The sequence below is a fragment of the Nothoprocta perdicaria genome, unplaced genomic scaffold, assembly GCF_003342845.1.
Source record: "Nothoprocta perdicaria isolate Ctin4 unplaced genomic scaffold, notPer1 scaffold_7, whole genome shotgun sequence".
NCBI classification, from domain to species: Eukaryota; Metazoa; Chordata; class Aves; order Tinamiformes; family Tinamidae; genus Nothoprocta; species Nothoprocta perdicaria.
Window position 1 is genome coordinate 1,143,039 of NW_020455976.1, and position 17,251 is coordinate 1,160,289.

At 42.2% G+C, this 17,251-nt stretch overlaps 1 protein-coding gene across 3 annotated transcripts in view; it reads left to right on the top strand.

Annotated features, from left to right (window-relative positions):
• ARMH3 (armadillo-like helical domain containing 3) overlaps positions 1-17,251 on the top strand; it is a 111,682-nt gene that overhangs the window by 16,458 nt on the left and 77,973 nt on the right. For all 3 annotated transcript variants that reach the window (XM_026050633.1, XM_026050634.1, XM_026050635.1), the window contains exons 13-19: positions 471-564; positions 4,024-4,125; positions 7,707-7,765; positions 9,117-9,182; positions 10,268-10,337; positions 11,589-11,649; positions 14,456-14,544. In XM_026050633.1, coding sequence (XP_025906418.1) covers positions 471-564; positions 4,024-4,125; positions 7,707-7,765; positions 9,117-9,182; positions 10,268-10,337; positions 11,589-11,649; positions 14,456-14,544 — 541 coding nt within the window. The remainder of the gene's footprint in view (positions 1-470; positions 565-4,023; positions 4,126-7,706; positions 7,766-9,116; positions 9,183-10,267; positions 10,338-11,588; positions 11,650-14,455; positions 14,545-17,251) is intronic.

Genomic DNA, 17,251 nt, shown 5'->3' on the forward strand with positions numbered 1-17,251 from the left:
ATATCAAGGCACTTGGAGGATGATACATTTATGTAAAAGTTGCCCTATGAAATGGACACTCTGCTTGGCAGCCAGACTTAAAATAGCATGGCAGATTGCCTGCAGTCTCACCAGGCCAGATAGATCCGGAAGCTTACAAAGAGTAAAGTCAAAGCAGTAATTAGGCAGAAATGGGGAGAGCAACCAACTGATGGAAGCGGAGAGGATCGATAATGATAGCGTTATTTATGCTATGCACTTTTTTCCTGTGGTGCCTGGGCTTCCCAGCGAGGCAGGGAAGTAATAAATTGCCATCATCTTTAAATATGAGCAGGTGGAGGCTGCGGAGAGGAAGGAACATTTGCTTTTAAAAAGAGAAATAAAAAGATCATGYAGCAAGAGTGAGTCTGAAAGAGCACGAATAGTGATCCATATGTCTAGCACAGAGAAAAGCTATTGACCTGTGTGTGGGCATTTGTGTCTTCTGCTAGAGCCATCCTGAGATGGGGCTGATGACAGCACCGACCAGCCCAGTTCCAACAACACCCGTCACTCCGCTTGGAACCACCCCGCCTTCCTCAGATGGTGAGAAATGTGATGTTCTCCTGGGGCAAACATTTACAAGTAAAACTAGCAAAGCATTTCCTCAAGATGGCAACTAATGCAGTCCGTCTGGAGCAGATGTAACCTGGTTTTCTCTTCCTGGAGAGGCTGCCTTATTAAATGTGAACAAAAGATACTCTCTTACTCTTTAGCTGTTTAAAAGATGAATTGTGTAGTTCCTCTTTTTCTTGGTATGCTGGTCAATGAAATTATGTTGATGTTCCTTCTGAAAACAGTAGTRTCCCAGTGTCCTTTTGAAGGTGCACTGCACCTGTTTTATGTAGGCTTTTACTTAAGACAACTGATATTAGAGATATTCCTGTTCTTTACCTGGGAGTTTATGTTGTTGAAACAGATATGCAAAGACTCACAGTGGATCCATGTTTGTCATTAGTACACTTGTCCTTTGCTTTGAATTAATTGGGATTTAAATCTAATTTAGGGATTGAGGTGCTCTTCCCTTTCTCTGCCTCCTTCTCTGACAGGCATTGTAAGGGGTTGCTTGCACCAAACTCTTTCTTGTAAATGACATATGCAAAATGTCCACATAAATACACATTGCGGTCATCTAAAATAAAACATTGTTTTTGTTTTAGGTAAGCTAGGTTTAGTCCAAATTCAGAGAAGAAATCAGAAAGTTGCTGTCTTGTACCTCAGTGACATCATCTGGATTTGGAGAAAGTGTTTAGCAAAAAGAATGGAGTCGGACTGAATAGAGCAGAGTTTGGAAATATTTCTGGGAAGAAACAGCCTGGGTTACCCAGTGGTGTCTGATTTTCAGGTCATTTGATATCCTGGTTTAAAAATGATCCTCCTTGTAGATGAATTCTATCTGGTTTCCATGGATATCAAAAGCACTCATTTAAAAAAAGAAAAAGTCTCCACTCTCCCTACATATATTCCATCCAGCGTAGAGACGGGCATTCTGCGGGCTTCTGTTCAAAGTGTTCATTGCAAAGGCAGCCACCCACACACTTTATTATACACCTGGCAGAAGTTGTTYCCTCCGTTTACAGCTGTGCACATGTGCGTGCTCCCTCCCTTCCCATCCCCTTTAATGTGTCCAAACCCAAAAGCAAAACAAAAGCCATTCTGCTTTGAGCAGAGGCAGTGATCTCGTGAAGCTTGGCTTGAGGCACCACGCTGCTGGTAAGGTTATTAAGTTGAAGGAGCTGATCCTAGTGTGTAGCAGTTGCACTGGGAAGCATTCTTTATTTCTGTTTGCTGTCACCTTGTTGATTCCTCCTTTCTGATTTTTATTTTTTCCTGAGGACCTTGTTTTTCTGTTAAATTGAGTGATGCTTCTTCAGTACTGCTGTTGTTTGAAATGTACGTCAGAATCTTCCTCATTCTCTAAGGTCTTGCAATTCAGCTGTAAAATTTGCCTATGGCTGAGAGCTAGCAAGAAGCATTTCAGCTTTGGAATGAAAAGATTGCTTTCTTCTTTTCCTGCATTTAAAAAAGAATGTAGTTGAGCTATTTTCGAGTTATAGGAACATGTAAAAATCCATCTATGGGTTTCAGGCATTCTTTTGTGTTGATTTGGTTTAAAAATGTGTTCATGCTCTGATTTGAAACTTGCTGGTAGCTTATAATGTGAATTATGGCCTTTTAAAGTTTCAAAATGCATTAAAAATGAGCTCTATAGCATGAACCGGGAGGAACAGTGATGTGTTATTCAGAGTGATCTTTTTCTCTTTTTTTATTTTTAAGTGGAAACTGTTGATCCATACTATGTAAATCAAGTGTGTCTGTCATCATATATCTAAATGTCAGTTTGCTTTCTGTTGTTAAATATTCACTCGGTGCATGCATTGTTACAGCTCCAGGAGGACCCACTAGGGATATAAATACACATTTTCAGACTTCTAGCTAAATCTCTGCGCTATTCATAATATTGGGGGGGTGATGAGAAGCTTCCAGTGTCGCTGCACAGACTTGGCCAACAGGCCGGGCATGTTAGCAGAAACCCCAGAGCTTCAGTGGTGAATGCACCCAAACAGTCCACGCAGCCTTGAGCAGCTGAAAGCTCTGTTATTTCTTTGGTGTAATTCAAGCAGCTATGTTTGAAGCAGATTGATTATYAACAAAACAATAAAGAAAGCTTCCCTAAAAAGAACTGAATTAACTCCAGTAGTAACTTCTCAGATTAATCATTTCTCCAGTCGTTTCTCCTTTGACAGATACTTAAGTACAGATGTACTTAAAGTTTCTCTATTAGTCCCCCTCTGTTGGCTTCACTCTTCATTTTTTCATGCAGAACTGTATCAAATACTTAGTCAAGTSTTGCTTGACTAGATTTATGTCTCTTCTTCTACGTGTTGTTTGTTTTTCTGCCTCTAATTTGTCTTCTCAAAAGAGATAGCAGATTTATCTGGCAGGCTGCACCTCTGGTAAATGCATGATGCATTTCTTCCCATTTGCTCTTTTATTCTTGTCTGTATTTCCATACAGCYTTACTTAATGGAAGGGCTGAGAATGGTCCTTGTGGGCAGCTTAGGCTCAATCCTTAGTAGAGACAGGGTTTACACCATGGGGATTTGACAGCTCCTRACTTCAGTGCTTGAGAGTGTGTCTGTGGGCAGAAAAGGCCTTGCACAATTAGCTGAGTGAATGAAATAACTCCTTGTAAAGTCTAAAGTAGATGATGTCCAATGTTAGGGTATCAAAACTGTGACTGTTGGTGGAGAGCAGTGTATCCTGAAGAAATGCCAGGGAGCTGCTGGCCTGCTGCACAAATGGAAAGCTTACATTTGCTCCCTGCTGTCACTTCACTAGCACAAGCTCTTACTACTTCTTGATCTGTAAAGCTGCTGTTCCTGATTCTCTATTTTGGGAAACATTGGGGAACTTCTTTTTTTTTTTTTTATTAAAAAAAAAAAAAAAAAAAAAAAAGAGAGAGAGAATCTTTATAGGCTGATCTACAGCAAGCCACTCTGGTCATGGATGAATCATCACATGCCTGTCTTCTGTGGTGCTTCCGCAAGAAGGGAGGAGGGAATTAATGTGCACCTCCTGAAACTGAAATTCCAGTTACTCTTCAGGGTCTTTGGAGATGTTTCTTTCTACACAGAGAATGATGTTCACATTAGCCTTGTTGCTTATAGGARTTGGACATGGATTTGTGAGAATCCGTTGTGCTTCCTAGGTTGGGAATGTTGATAACTGTTAAACAGCAGGCTGATCTCCTGGGGCTGGAGGGCAGGGAAAGGAGGTTATCCCTTTGCTAGATACCTGAAACAGAAAAAAAGGGTCTTTGAGTAGAGTGATACCAATCTTTAAGACAAAATCTTTGCTGGTTGGTCATGAAGGAGGAACAACTCACGTGACCCTACAGATAAGTTAATTCTAGCCCACCCTTGTGAATCGGTGACTTGATTCTTTGTATACTTATCTCATGTATTTGTGGAGGGTAAACGTGTCTTATCTGCTTTGTTCCAGTTATAAGTTCTGCAGAGCTGCCTTTGGATGCTGATGTACAAACCAGCAACCTGCTGATAACCTTCTTGAAGTACAGCTCAATTGTGATGCAGGACACAAAAGGTAACAACTCTGATGTAGCTGTAGATGCAGCAGGCAAGCTGGGACACACAGGAACACATCTAGTGACTTCAGAAATAAAAGCAATGGAGTTCCTCTCAGAGGACTCAAAATTCCAACTTTTGACAATGAGAAAACACTTCATTTTCATAAATAACAATTATATGGGACTGGAAGAGACTCAATGCCAGCAGGAAAGATATAAGTGCAGAAAGAATGTAGTAACAGTAGTACATAATAACCAAGGGAGCCATAGTGGGTCCTTATGCAGGAAGTGGGAGTGAAACTGATACCAAATGCTCGATCAGAAGAGGAAACTCGAGTACCAGAGAACTGTATTTTTAAGAACACTTAGAGGCTGTAATGCCTGTAATGCAGAATTCAATGTAGGAGGAAGTGTTTCCATTTTCCTTCAATAGTAGCTGGTTAAACAGACATCTCTTTAATAAAGATGGTGGCTGTGATTTGCATTGTATTGGCAGCAATTTGCTTGATCTATGCTTTGTGTTTCTCCCAGTAGCTCTGTTGGGGGAGGCTGTCTGTTTTCAGCTTGCTGGAGTTGGAGCTCGATGATGAATTGCTTCATCATTTGCTCCAGGTTTCCAGTGTGCTGTTTTGCCCACTGRTTGCATATGCAGGACCACAGTGTGACAATAAGGGACCTTTGTACCATACTTCAGCCTGTTACCAATATAGGCTGTTATAAGTTAGATGTAACTGAAAAGAAATAGGCCAAGAGCAGAAGAGCTATGTTGCACCATTTGTTGAACCTTATGGATACTTGGCATTACATAACACAGCAGGCACCTGATCATCTTATTCCTGTCCAGTATGCAAAATAGTTGCTAACAAGTTGAATAAAACATCTTTTTTGACTCATCTATTCTAGGACTTAACTAACTTCTTTTTTAAACCTGCGATTTAAATTAATTACTATTTATCTTCTGCAAGATAGATATGGAAACAGATTTTTTTTTGACAGCCTTTATGTATTTGAAGTCTGCTTTCATGTTTCTTCTTGCCTTTGTCTTTAAGCTCAAAATCTCGAGCTTTGCTCAGTCATTTCTTACAGATCTGTGCCCGTGAGGAAGGTTTACCAGCTCTCTAATTATTCTTGTTTGCTTTTTTTTAAAGGGTATTTCTTGTTGATCCAAGTTTCTGAGATGGGGCTTAATTTTGGTTTTTTTAGTGTGAGTTATTTAACTCCTGCACTTATTAGACTCTGTAATTTGGAAAGTGCAGATAGTTTGTTGGGAACTGCCAAACCAGATCAGCTTCATGGGGAATAACCAGTACAGAGCTCTCTTGCTTAAACAAGGCAACTAGTGATGAGCTTGTGCTGGAATGAGGCAGGAGCTGCTGCTTCTTTCTTGATTCTAGTTTATATAGGAAATATATGTAGTTGATGCAATTTTAATCTTCTTGCCTTCATGTTGCTCCATGTATCAATGAGTTTCATAGATCAATCACTTGAAAAGTGTATTGAACACTTCAATTTAATGCCTTCCAAATTGTTGTTTCGTAATTTTAGTGGATGTATTAATTTGTTTATATATTGACTCTAGATAGGGAYTTTGTCTAATATATTTTTTTCTCTTGTACAAGAGAAATTAAGTGATACCAATACAACCATAGGAGCAAGAGAACAAATAACTTGAACTTTCAACTTGTCTTAAGACACAAAGAGTAATGCTTAGAGGAGGGATTGGTTTGCTGCACATCCAAGGCTAGACAGTTGTTTTAGTCATGTCCCAGAGMATGTAATTTAATAGGTTGTCTTCTGATAGATCGTCCTCCCTAATTTGTCTTTGTGCCAGTCAGAGGGAGCTGTCTTGGGAGGAAAACAAAAATCTTGCCTGTGTTTTCTCCATGGACCATTTCTCCGGGAAATGATCTGCTTTGCCCTCAGTGACAGCTGCTGTGGCTGCCCAAGGCCCACTCTGCRTCGCCTGTAGGTCTGCTGCAAGTGGCATGTTGTCCACAACGGCTATTGGCTGAAGGCAAAGAATTTAATGGGRAACAGGAGCCTTTATAGCACAATCCCCAGGGAGAAATGGTAGCRGCGCCTAAAATATATACAGGGAGGGCTTACAGTAGGAAGATAACAAGGCTCCAGTGTATCAGAGTTCTCTGAGGCCATCTTCTCCTTTGCTGGAGTAGAAAACTTTTCCTTAAAAACACTTTGAGGTAAGGAGACATAGGAGAGATTTAACTCTTCCACTCCAAAATAGCTTCCTCTTACTCTGTATAGCAAGATGAAATCCACACACTTCAGAAGATAGTTGTTAGTAAATCTGTTTCTTAGCACTCTAGAGCAGAAAACAAAAGAAGCATCAAACTAGACAGAACTGCTAGCYAAGCCGATTCTATCAATTTCTGTATATTATTTTATGCACACTAACAAGCAAAGTGTTTATAAAGGTGACCTACCAAGATGTAAGAAGCTAGGCTGATGCTGTTTTTTTTCTTCCTTTTTTTTTTTTTAACTGTATATGAAAGGTTTTTTTCTTTTTCAGGTTTTCCTTTCCTCCAAGCTTGACTCTTAAGCCATATGTCTGGGATGTCATGTCTAGTCTTTACAGGTTCTGAAGTCGTTGAAGGTCTCATGAATTTGCAGTTTTGAGCTGTCTCAGTTGGTTTTTAAGAACAAATATCCCTAAATCAAGTTTGCTTYATCCTACCTAATGTGAGAGTGTAGRGAARCTGGAGCCAGACTTTTCTTATGTTTACAGTAAAGGAAGTAAATGACAAAATGCAACAAGGGAAATTCCAATTAGATCTAAGGAAAATAATTATTCTCAATGTGATAGTCATGCAGTGGAAAAGGAGCCCACTGTTGCTGTGGTATCTCTGGAAATGCTAAAAACTAGACTGGACAAGTCATGGTACCACTTTATCAGAGCCTGGACCAGAGGTCTCCTCCTTCCCAAGTTATGCTATTGCTTTATGCCTGCCAGCTATGTATGTCAGCATAAAATACGGAGTAGGGAGTTTTAAAAATAGTGATAAAACATTTTTCTTCCTCAGGCCTCTTCTTKGGGAATTGTTGAGTCCCCCAGTTGTCCTTCAGGGCAAAAGCTGCTTGCATTTGTTAAGATGAACAATAAGTTATGAAACTTGATCAACTTCTCTAAGTTAAAATGCACGAKCTCTTCTTAGTCTGTTAAGATGTGCTGGTGCCTCTACCAAAGCTTTGCTATGCATTTCATAGCTTATGGCAAGGGTGGCCTTTCTCTTGAGATTTGAGAGTGGAAAACAGATCTCAGCTATGATGGAAAGGCAGAGACTAATCCCAATATTTAGAATACCTGTCAAAGTAAAAGTAAGTGAGAAAAGCCCCATTTGTAGTCACAGCACAGAGAGATTCAAATCAAACCTTGCTATTGGCGGAGACTTGTGGAAACCTTGGTAAGTWTAGTGGCTGGGCTGGCGAGACTGCCTTACGGGTGTAGTTAGGCAGGACCTATTGTGGAGAAGGCAGGAGCAGAAGGAATCTCCAAGCTGCAGGAACCAAGGTCCTCAGCCTGTTTGACTCTTCAGCACCGCTCGGCTTGTGTGGCTCATTTGGTTTTCCTTCTTTGCAGATGAGCACCGACTGCACAGTGGCAAGCTGTGTCTGATTATCCTGACATGCATAGCAGAGGTAGGTTTCCTGTGTGACACTTCAGCAGGTGCTCTCTCTGCAGGGCCCTGTCTATGTGGCTGTCCCCTGCTTCCTGTTGATGAGGAGCTGAATGTGATGAGTAACGAGGGCCCAAGGCAATTACGTTTTGCTGATGAGCCTGATGCAATGCTGTTAAAATTGGATTGAAACTTGAAAACTGAAGATCTTATTTGGTTTAGCCAAACAGGGACAAAGAAAACAGTTAAGAGCTGTTGAGAGACCTTGAGTTGTTATAGGCTTTTAGATGTGTAATTGTGCTAATGACTTTCAACTTTGTGCTGTTTGAGCAATCATGGGCAGTGCCATGTTCCATCTGTCCAAGAAAGACGTGTCTGAAATAAAGCTGTTTGACAGGTTRGTCCCTGCCAGCAAGAGAGCTACAAATCAGATGATGGGAAGGGAAATCAGGGAAATCAGTATCACAGGGCTGTGTCATTAGCCTTGGCTGGAAGCTGTCCTGTCTCATGTGTCTTCCTCATGTCTCATGGAAAGTGCATACGATGGTTTGACTGATATCCTGAGTGATGATTGAACCTGGGGGTGTGCACGTTCTGCTTGCTTGCAAGTAAAATTCTTTGATCCTTAATAAAGGACAAAAAGCAGAGAAGTTGAGAGCCAATGTAAGGATTAAGAAGTAATGTTTTTTTCACAGCGCGGTCTAAAAGCTGATCATCTGTGTTTCAAACATTTATAATTGGAACCTGAAGACTCCTGGCAGATGTGCAGATAGTGAAGGATAAGAAATGCTGCTGCTGCATAGCAAGGGTGTGGTTTGGCTATGATACTAAAGGGAYGATAACCTGGTTGGCGTTACCCAAATACCACTTTGATTTAGAGCTGCTCTTAGAATGATATTTGCCTGATGGGAGGAGTGACTGATTGACCCACTTAGTACCTGTGCTGCGGTAACTCCTGGCCTGATGGGGTCTGTCAAAATGCTGGTTTAAGCCTTTCTTCTTGCTTTGGCACAGATATGTGTGACACCTCGTGCATTATGCAGCACTTGCTGAAGTCTGGATGCTGTGGTATATGCAGTCCAGAGTTTGGATGGGCAAATAAGAGAAATGGAAAATTGCTAACAAAACAAAAAACCCTAGTAATGCTGACTTTAATTAAAGGAGACCTGGGGGAAGAAGGGATTGGTTTCCCTCACACCCACTTGAGGTCCAGGTAGGAAACAGAGGTGGGGACAGGTAGCTTTTTAACCTTTTAATGACTTGTCATTGAGAGCTTTGCACCAAAACACTTGTGATGCAAGAGACAAGTGACAGGTGATGGGCAGTTTGCTGACTCTCTGACTCTCTTCTCCCTTTCTTTTCCGTTTCAATAGGATCAGTACGCTAATGCTTTCTTGCATGATGACAACATGAATTTTCGAGTAAACCTACATAGGATGGTGAGTCTTTCTCCACGCATGCTTTGCTTTCTTTTCAGAATGAGCACATTGAGATTTTGAGTTCCTGTGTATTGAAAACTGTGCCACAGACACCTAACCTAGATTGCTAAGACGTGTGGAAATGCGATGATAAAAGCAGTACTGGGGGAATGATCTGAGATCACTCCCTGGATGACTTACACTTTCACAGAACAAAGAGCTTGTATCCATGCCAGCTAATTCGGAGGTCTGTGCTAATGATGATCCTTGAGAGAGGTCTGGCCAGTGTAGCTAGTGAGGAGCGGTGTAATGTGAGGTCTCTGAGGAAATCAGTGACAGGGAATGTTCTCCCTAACTTTCAGCAAACATTAGCCCTGGTGCCATATATTAATAGCTATCCAAGTTGCCCTGGTTGCTCAGATTCACCTTATGCTTTCTCCTGGGTGACTTGTTCACCTTCAAGGAGGGAAGTTTTTTTTTTTTCTGGTCTTCTCCCATGGGGTATCCCATGGAGAATCCCATGAGCCTTATCTGGCTCATGAAGCTCTTAGCTACATRCAAGTAGCTGAATGGTTATCCTGACCTGAGGTATTCTCCCTAGTGGTACTGTCAAGTTCCRCCTCAACCTACAGTAGAGTTATGTTTAGAATCATAAAAAAACCCAGACRGAATAAAACTGCTTGTCTTAAAGTGAATGTAACAGTGAAGGTTGTAGTCCTTCATGCTTTGCAGCAAACTCATCATTCAGATAGTGTTTGGTCTCATACAGTCAAGACCAAAAACACTTAATGCTGCATCTGCTATTAAGAATGYAAATCAGACTGCTGGATTGGGAGCACATCAGGAGGAATTGCTGTGTGATTTTGGGTCCTGGGATGTGGCAGTGCCCTCCAGTTACACAGAGGAACCCAAACCCAGCTGTCCTCACGCTGAAAAGCAGCTGCACTTTGCTCCAGCCATGGCTTTTCAGGGCTTATATAGGTGAGATAGCAATTAGCAAAAGATAAAGGCAAGTCTATGTTGATGGTATTTGCATGAAAAATAGACAGTAATATGCAGCATGTCACTTCAGACTTCTCCTGTCTTCTTTTAATCTTTGTTTGAAGCCAATGAGACACAGGAAGAAGGCAGCAGACAAGAACCTGCCCTGTCGCCCGCTGGTGTGTGCAGTGCTGGGTGAGTGCTGTGGGTGCCTGTTTGCTCCAGTTGCCAGCGCATCTTCTGTTATGCAACGGGAATAGGAGAGCTGTGCTATTAAGGGAAGGAGCAGATGGCCTTGGAAAGAGGGAGATTAGGTCCTGAGGAGGTTTCCAGCAGCGGACAGTCCATCCTTATATCTGACTGCCTTACAGAGAAATTAATTAGCAAGGTTCCTAATCTGTTACAGAGGAATCCTGTACGTTTGCAGGAAGCTTTGCCTCTGGGCCTTCTTTTGCCTGGATAAATAGCAACAGGGAAGAGCATTAATTAGTACAATAATTCTTTTAGGTGAGGGTAGTAATTCAGTCACAAACACTTTCTAGATGTTGTAACGGGGGCAGGATTTCAGAAAAGACAGGTATTTGAGGCAGGTGGTGTTGGCTAAAGAAGAATAGTAATGTCAGTAGCTGGGGTTGGTTTCACCTGTGCACGTTGGAAGCACAGCTGAAAGCTTTTCACTCAGTTTATGATTAAATTGTGAAATCCACTGCTGTGGAGGCTGAAAGCATAAATTAGTACAGAAGAGGATGGAGGCTGGATCCCTGGATGGCTGTTAAGTCTGGTGGTGCAGATGCAGTTTCTGACTCTGGCATTTTCAAGCAGATGATTTTGAAAGCTGGGATAGAACAGCCAGGGGAAGAATCCATCTAGAATTGCTAGATTTCTTACGTTCTTTACCATCTGTTTTTGGACACTATGGAGCCAACTTGCAGGGTTATTTGGACCCTAAGAAGTCACATTTTACAGTTGTTACCACAAACATGGGTTAAGCTATGTAAATGGGTCTACCTGGGTCTRCAAAACCTCTGCCAGTAAACCTCAGAATTGTATGTGGTTTCTGATGAAAATCACTTTCTAAAATGTACTTCTTAATGGAATTTTCCACTTCTGACAAGGCTTGAAATACAAGAGCAACGCTAAGCATCAGAGTAAGTGGTGTGTTCTTAATTTGATTAATAGTGATGGGAAAGCAGTGACTTAAAGCAAATTGCATTATATGCCCTCAGCTTCCAGTATAACATGTATGCTTTTCTTTTTTTAATTCCAGAAGATGTCTAATTCTTTCAAGGAATAAAAGGGTGGGGAAGAGAAAGATTTTTTTTATTTTTTTTCTTTTCTTAGCAGGGCTATTGTCTGGTTGGTTGGTAGGTTTGATTTCCTTATTGTTGTCTGCCAGAATGTAACTATAGCTGCCTCTTCACTTTGTCATTTTCTTTTCCGTCTTAGATTTGATGGTGGAGTTCATTGTAACACACATGATGAAAGAATTTCCGATGGATCTCTATGTGTAAGTGTCTGTGGGCTGACTCCTAGTTTCATTGGAAGTTTGATTTTTGAGTTCTGATTGTGTAACAGTCTTCTAGCTGAAATAATATTTTGTGGCTGATGGGGAGCTGGATGGCTTTTCATGGACTTTTCCAGCAGCTMTTTCTACTTTTAAAACAGACTGTGTGCCAGAAAATTGAAAGCAAAATGAATTTCCACCTTCCAGACTGACTTCCTAATCTGCTTGATCAAATACAAAGAACTTGGTCTGGAAAAAAAAATAATAATCCATGCTCATGTATCCCAGAAGCTGAGTCTTGCTCTGAAAACTGAAAAGCCAGTTTGGAAAAACTAAGTACCTCTGGCCTGAGGCCTGGAAGACTGAGTGGATAACGGGAGGGAGATTTCCTACAGGACTGTAGGCAGCAAGGGTAAAATCTAGCACCAAGGAAAGCAGGAGGAGGAGGATGAGGCCACATAGAGCACACCTTGTGTCCTACAGGGTCCTTAGGATGCTTTGTTTTCCTTCGGCATGGAGGGCAAAATTGGAATTTAAGCAGATCACTGGCTTTTCCCTGTTTGTACAGTTCTGAATTCCCCTCAAGGCTTAAGCATCACTACATTCAATAGAAGAGAGACAACCCATAGGCCGTTTTTCCTTAACGTAACTTTTCAGCATGGTCTGACATTGCCCAGTGCTTTTGCAAGGATTGTATTGTTCAATCGAAAATTTGTGGGAAATTACTTTTTAATGACAATTACAGAATTAGTTGTGGGTGCATCATGTATTGAAATTTCCCAAGAAAGATGTGAAATGCTTGGGCTCGAAGGTAAATCCCCATCTAGAATCCTCATGGGAATGAAATTAATGAGCAGTAGCAACCATCAGTGGACATTGATATCCATTCCCTTTGGCATGTGTATGCAGTTTCATTGCCTTCCTCTCTGAAAGAAACCCATAGCAAACATGGTTATTGCCATCACAGTGGGTGTCACCCCTCCCTGCAACACATCTAAAAGTGACAACCTGAGGCTGCTCAATGGAGGGCATATTTAATATTTACAAGAGAAATCCAAAAGTGGCTTTTGACTATGATGTGTATTGCGAATCCTCAATATAAAGCTGAAAAAACAACCCCAGGAATGCCCAGTGGTTGCAATTGCAATACCGGGGCTGTTAAAGGCTGCGGGGGTTTTGTTTGCTTTTTTTGGGGGAAGTTCTTCCATGCATTGCTTTCCCCAAGGAGTGCTATGCAACCAGTAGCTTTCCATTGAAAGAGAAATGCCAAGATACAGCTACACAGTATGTTGCGCTAAGGGCTATTATAATTTAAAATAAATGTTATAGTTTTTTCCAGATTCCTCCTGCTTTCTGCCTTAAATAGCTTTTCGCAGAGGCCAATTCTGGTCGTCACGCCAAGCAAATGTGTAGCTGGAAATGCGCTGAAGATCTTCCAGTACCAGGGACATCAGCAATAGTGACTCTCTCCTGAGAACATTTGTGGTTCCTGATCTGGAAGCAGCTCTCAGTTCTAGCCCAGCTAATTTTTTGTGGACTGAATTTGAGATTGAAAAGCTAGCACTCGAGGTGATGCTCAGCTGCAGTAAATGGTTTAACCAAAATCACTCTAAATTTGCCCTTTGCAGTCCTTGGTCCATCATGTGTTTGGGATTATTTAAGGCTCTGCTAAGATGAATGAATACCATGTGCGTATTATTCCTGAAATTTTTTGAAAGATTTATTATGAATCCTTTACCCCATTTTGRATAATTTGTGAACAAACATTTAAATTTGATTTCTATTTGGTTCTGTCCGTACTCTGTTTCAGTAGCGTCTTTTCTGAGATGTTTTTGTTAGTAATATAATGTGTTTTTAGGAAATAAGAAATTGAAAAAGGGGATTTTTCTTTTACGAAAATTTCCTTTTGTTTTTCTAAATGACCATAACTTTAAAGAGTTTGGTCTACAGAATTCATATTTGAATRTATTTCCTATCTTGTCTGCAATAAGAGCTAGCACTAGAAAAATTGCTCTGTGGCCTGTTTAGTTATTCATGAAAAATGTTTTTGCACCTAGGATTTTGTATAAACACTRGGTGTCATAAAGGCCTGCAGGATTTGGAGGCTTCCAAGCCTCCAATACAAGTGTATTAGCTGTGTGCTGGGGGATTTCAGAGTTTGCAGGTGTGTTGCTTAATCATTTCTAAGCTTATACTTAAACACTTTGGTTAAGGATCCTGAAAAGCTGGACTGAAATCCCCATCTCCCCCTGCAGATAGTTGAACTGCGGGCCCTTCTCAATGAAATTACATATCCTGCAGTTAGTTTCACTGYGTAACTTCCTTTAGCCTCATCGCCATGGCCAAAGAAATGGAGAAGCTCTGCCTTGACCATATTTTGTGAAGTCTGAGAGCCGTTTCTCRTATATACGGAGCTTGCAACTGAAGCTACTCATTTCATTGAGGCTTAGGGTCCTTGTGTAAGGTCAGCAAAGTGTGAAAAAATGTCAAACAAAATAAACTGTAAAAATCCAAGGATAGTACCCTTGCATCTGTGGTCTGTCCTGTCATGGTGAGTTTAAACTGCAATACAGGCTCCTGTCTCTGATCTTTCTCAAACTTGATTCTGGGTCTGATTCTTTGGGTACCCCTGCCATTTGGGAGCCSCGGGCAATGAGCCACGTCTTCCCATAGGGTTGGAATGTGTTTCCTGCAAGACACAGTTCTGCTGATTTCTGTAGGCATTTCCAGATCTGGTGGGGAATTTCTGGGAAAGATAGTGGTAGGCATTAATGCCGTGCCTCCTCCCTCCCTTTTTTTTTTCCTCCAGGCGGTGCATTCAGATTGTGCACAAGCTGCTGTGCTACCAGAAGAAATGCAGAGTGAGGCTTCATTACACCTGGAGGGAGCTCTGGTCAGGTATATTTTTATATTTGGAYCATCTCTGCTGATGCAAAGAGTGGCAGTCTGATAGTTCAGACCTTTTGTTCCATTGCGACATTGTTAAACAGTAAGCAGCAGGTCTGTTAAATCGTCTTTATTTTTTTCAGTTTTTGGTTGCTCCATGCAAATTACCTCTTTCTGAAAGCCAGGGCATTATCATAATGGGAGCTAATTTGCTTTCTTGTCTGGCCCTGATCACCATGGTATCCAAGTGTCTTTGTTTATCTGTTTCCCTACCTGAGTCCCTCTTGACTGACTGGAGAGGGAGACATTTTCTAGGCACAGAGTTTCTCCCCCAGGCACTTGGGAGTAGCCAGGAGACAGACTTTTACATAAAGGGAGGCAGACCCTCCTCTTCTTTCTTACKGTAGCGGGTGGATGTAGACAGACGGGTGCAGCCCCTTCTGAGCACAGCACTGCAGAAATGTCAGTGGGAAGGAAGAGAGTTTAGCTCTGACCTTAGCACTAATTGCACACAGTGCAGTTTACACCCCTGGTATCCCTAGAACAGTTAAATCTGATGGGGTTTGATTTATTTCTTATCTCATGCTGATAGCATTGCCCAAGTGTTTTATGGGCCTGTCCCTGTGTGGGAGGTCTGAGCAAGGAGGCAGCAGGATGATGAGACCTACCAGGCATCTTTCATGGGTTTGGTGTGTGCTTTTGTTCTAATCTTGCAAGCAGTGAAGTAGTTCAGCTAGGAAAGTACAGTTAATCCCTGAGCTGTTGTGGTTTAAACAAGGTTTATGAAAATTCAAGTGAGGCCCTAGCTGTTATGTTTCTAGAGCTCTGCTTAAGACCCCAAATCAGTGACTTTGTTGGTGTAAAGCAACTCCCACCAGAAATTTGAGAGCAAGGATGCCTGTTGAAAAAGGCTGTGATGAGTGCTTTCTGAAGCTGTTCTTAATTAACACCGAGTACTTCCCTTCAGTGGCTTTGCACGGCTGAGTGTAGGTACAGGGAAATGAACCAACAATCTGAATCAGTTTCAGTTATTAAATTTTTGGCTTTTTGTGACATGTGCCTCATTCAGCCTCTCTAAATTATTCCCGTAGAAGGTGAAGTGGGTGCCCCTAATTAAGAGATTAGCAAATTCTTTTCAGCTGCTTTCTTCAGAGCAGAGCCCCTRGAGGCACGGCTGCAGTGTAGCCCGGGCTCGGGAGGGGAGCGAGCAATGCAGAGGTCGCTTGTGAACGGGAATTGCAGCTGGCAGGTTGTGTGATCCCCTTTCAGCAGTCACGGCAGAACTGCTCGCATTCATATCTGGTCYAGGCAAGCTGGAGCTTCCCTCTGCAGTGGCAGTATGGAATTCCCAAATATAATGTTTTCTGCTGGAAGATGCTATTCCATAGTTCGCAGAGCATATTCTTAGACATCTTTGAATCCTTAACTTTACCTTTTTTTCTTTAAGTGGGATGGGAGGAGAGGGGGGGATTCCCCTGCACACTGMCATTTAGTTTCCTGAAATGTGCTAGTTAGCTATTTCTAATTAGCTGGTGTTTGTACAATGCTTAGGAAAGGTAAAGTGCCTTAGAAGTGTTAAGTGCTGCATGTGCTCTGAAAGCAAAGCTGTGAAGTAAAAAGCACACAGGTTGGTGGAGTTCCTGCAGAGGACCAGAAACATCTGCACACCTGATGCAGCTGAAGAGCTCCACGCTTGCTGTAGAGTTCGGCTTGTCTAGGGAGATCCTTTGAGGCAGAAGAAAGTCACAGTATGGCTGTTTTTTTTTCCAGTAGGATGTTGGGGTGAACAGAGACTCTCCGGCAGCTGTCAGGCTCCTTCATTCAGGCTGGAGAGGTCTTGTGTTGAACAGCATGTGCACCTGTAAAAGGGCACATCCTAGCAGCTCCAGGTGCGTGTTTCTAGAACGCTGTGAGCACYAGTCTGAAAGCCTGTCTGGATGCACAGTGTTTCCAGATCCCTGGGCAAAGCTGCTCTTTGATTCCACACAATTTTGCTGCCTTTGRAGCAAAAGGATGGCTATGTTTCTGGCAGACAACGCCAAACTGAATATGGGGACTTCTACAYCCATTTTGACCCTTTATAGGTCATTGTGAACATGTTTCTCCCTTGGGTTCTTGTATGGAGTGAAGAATTAGTTGTCACTGCCTGCTGAAGAGCTAAAAGGGAACTGCTGTTCACTGTGAGGCCCGAGATCTCTGGTGCCCTGTCAGGTGTGCTTTGCAAAAGGTCTTSAAGCCCACACTTGTCGTCTTGAGTGACAAAGTGTGTGATGGCTGAGGCAAAATGTCTCTTGTGCAGCATAGGTAATAGCAGTGGAGGCCCCCAAGCAGAGCCGAGTGGAATAAAGCACATGAAGGGAAATGGTGTGAGTGTTGAAAGGAAGGGAGGGGATTGTACCTGGCGTGTGAGGGGAGGAAGGCTGTTTCAGGCAAAATGTTGAGTGGGAGAATTTGCCAAAGGAAATGTTGTGGGGTGAGGAGGCAGGAGGGACAGGGTGCGGAGCAACAGAGATGCAGGTGGTAGGTGGAAGCAGCAGCAATGTATAGGGAGCCTTCTGTTCACTTGCTGAACAGCTAATGTTAGCTGCACTCTGATTAGGGAAAGCCACTGGTGTGTCATCTGATGGATAGATGCTCTTCCTTTGTGAGTGCTTTGTCTTCAGGGCAGAAGGCCAGCAGCAGTGCAAGGAAAAAAAAGTGCAATTTCTTTTTATAGCAG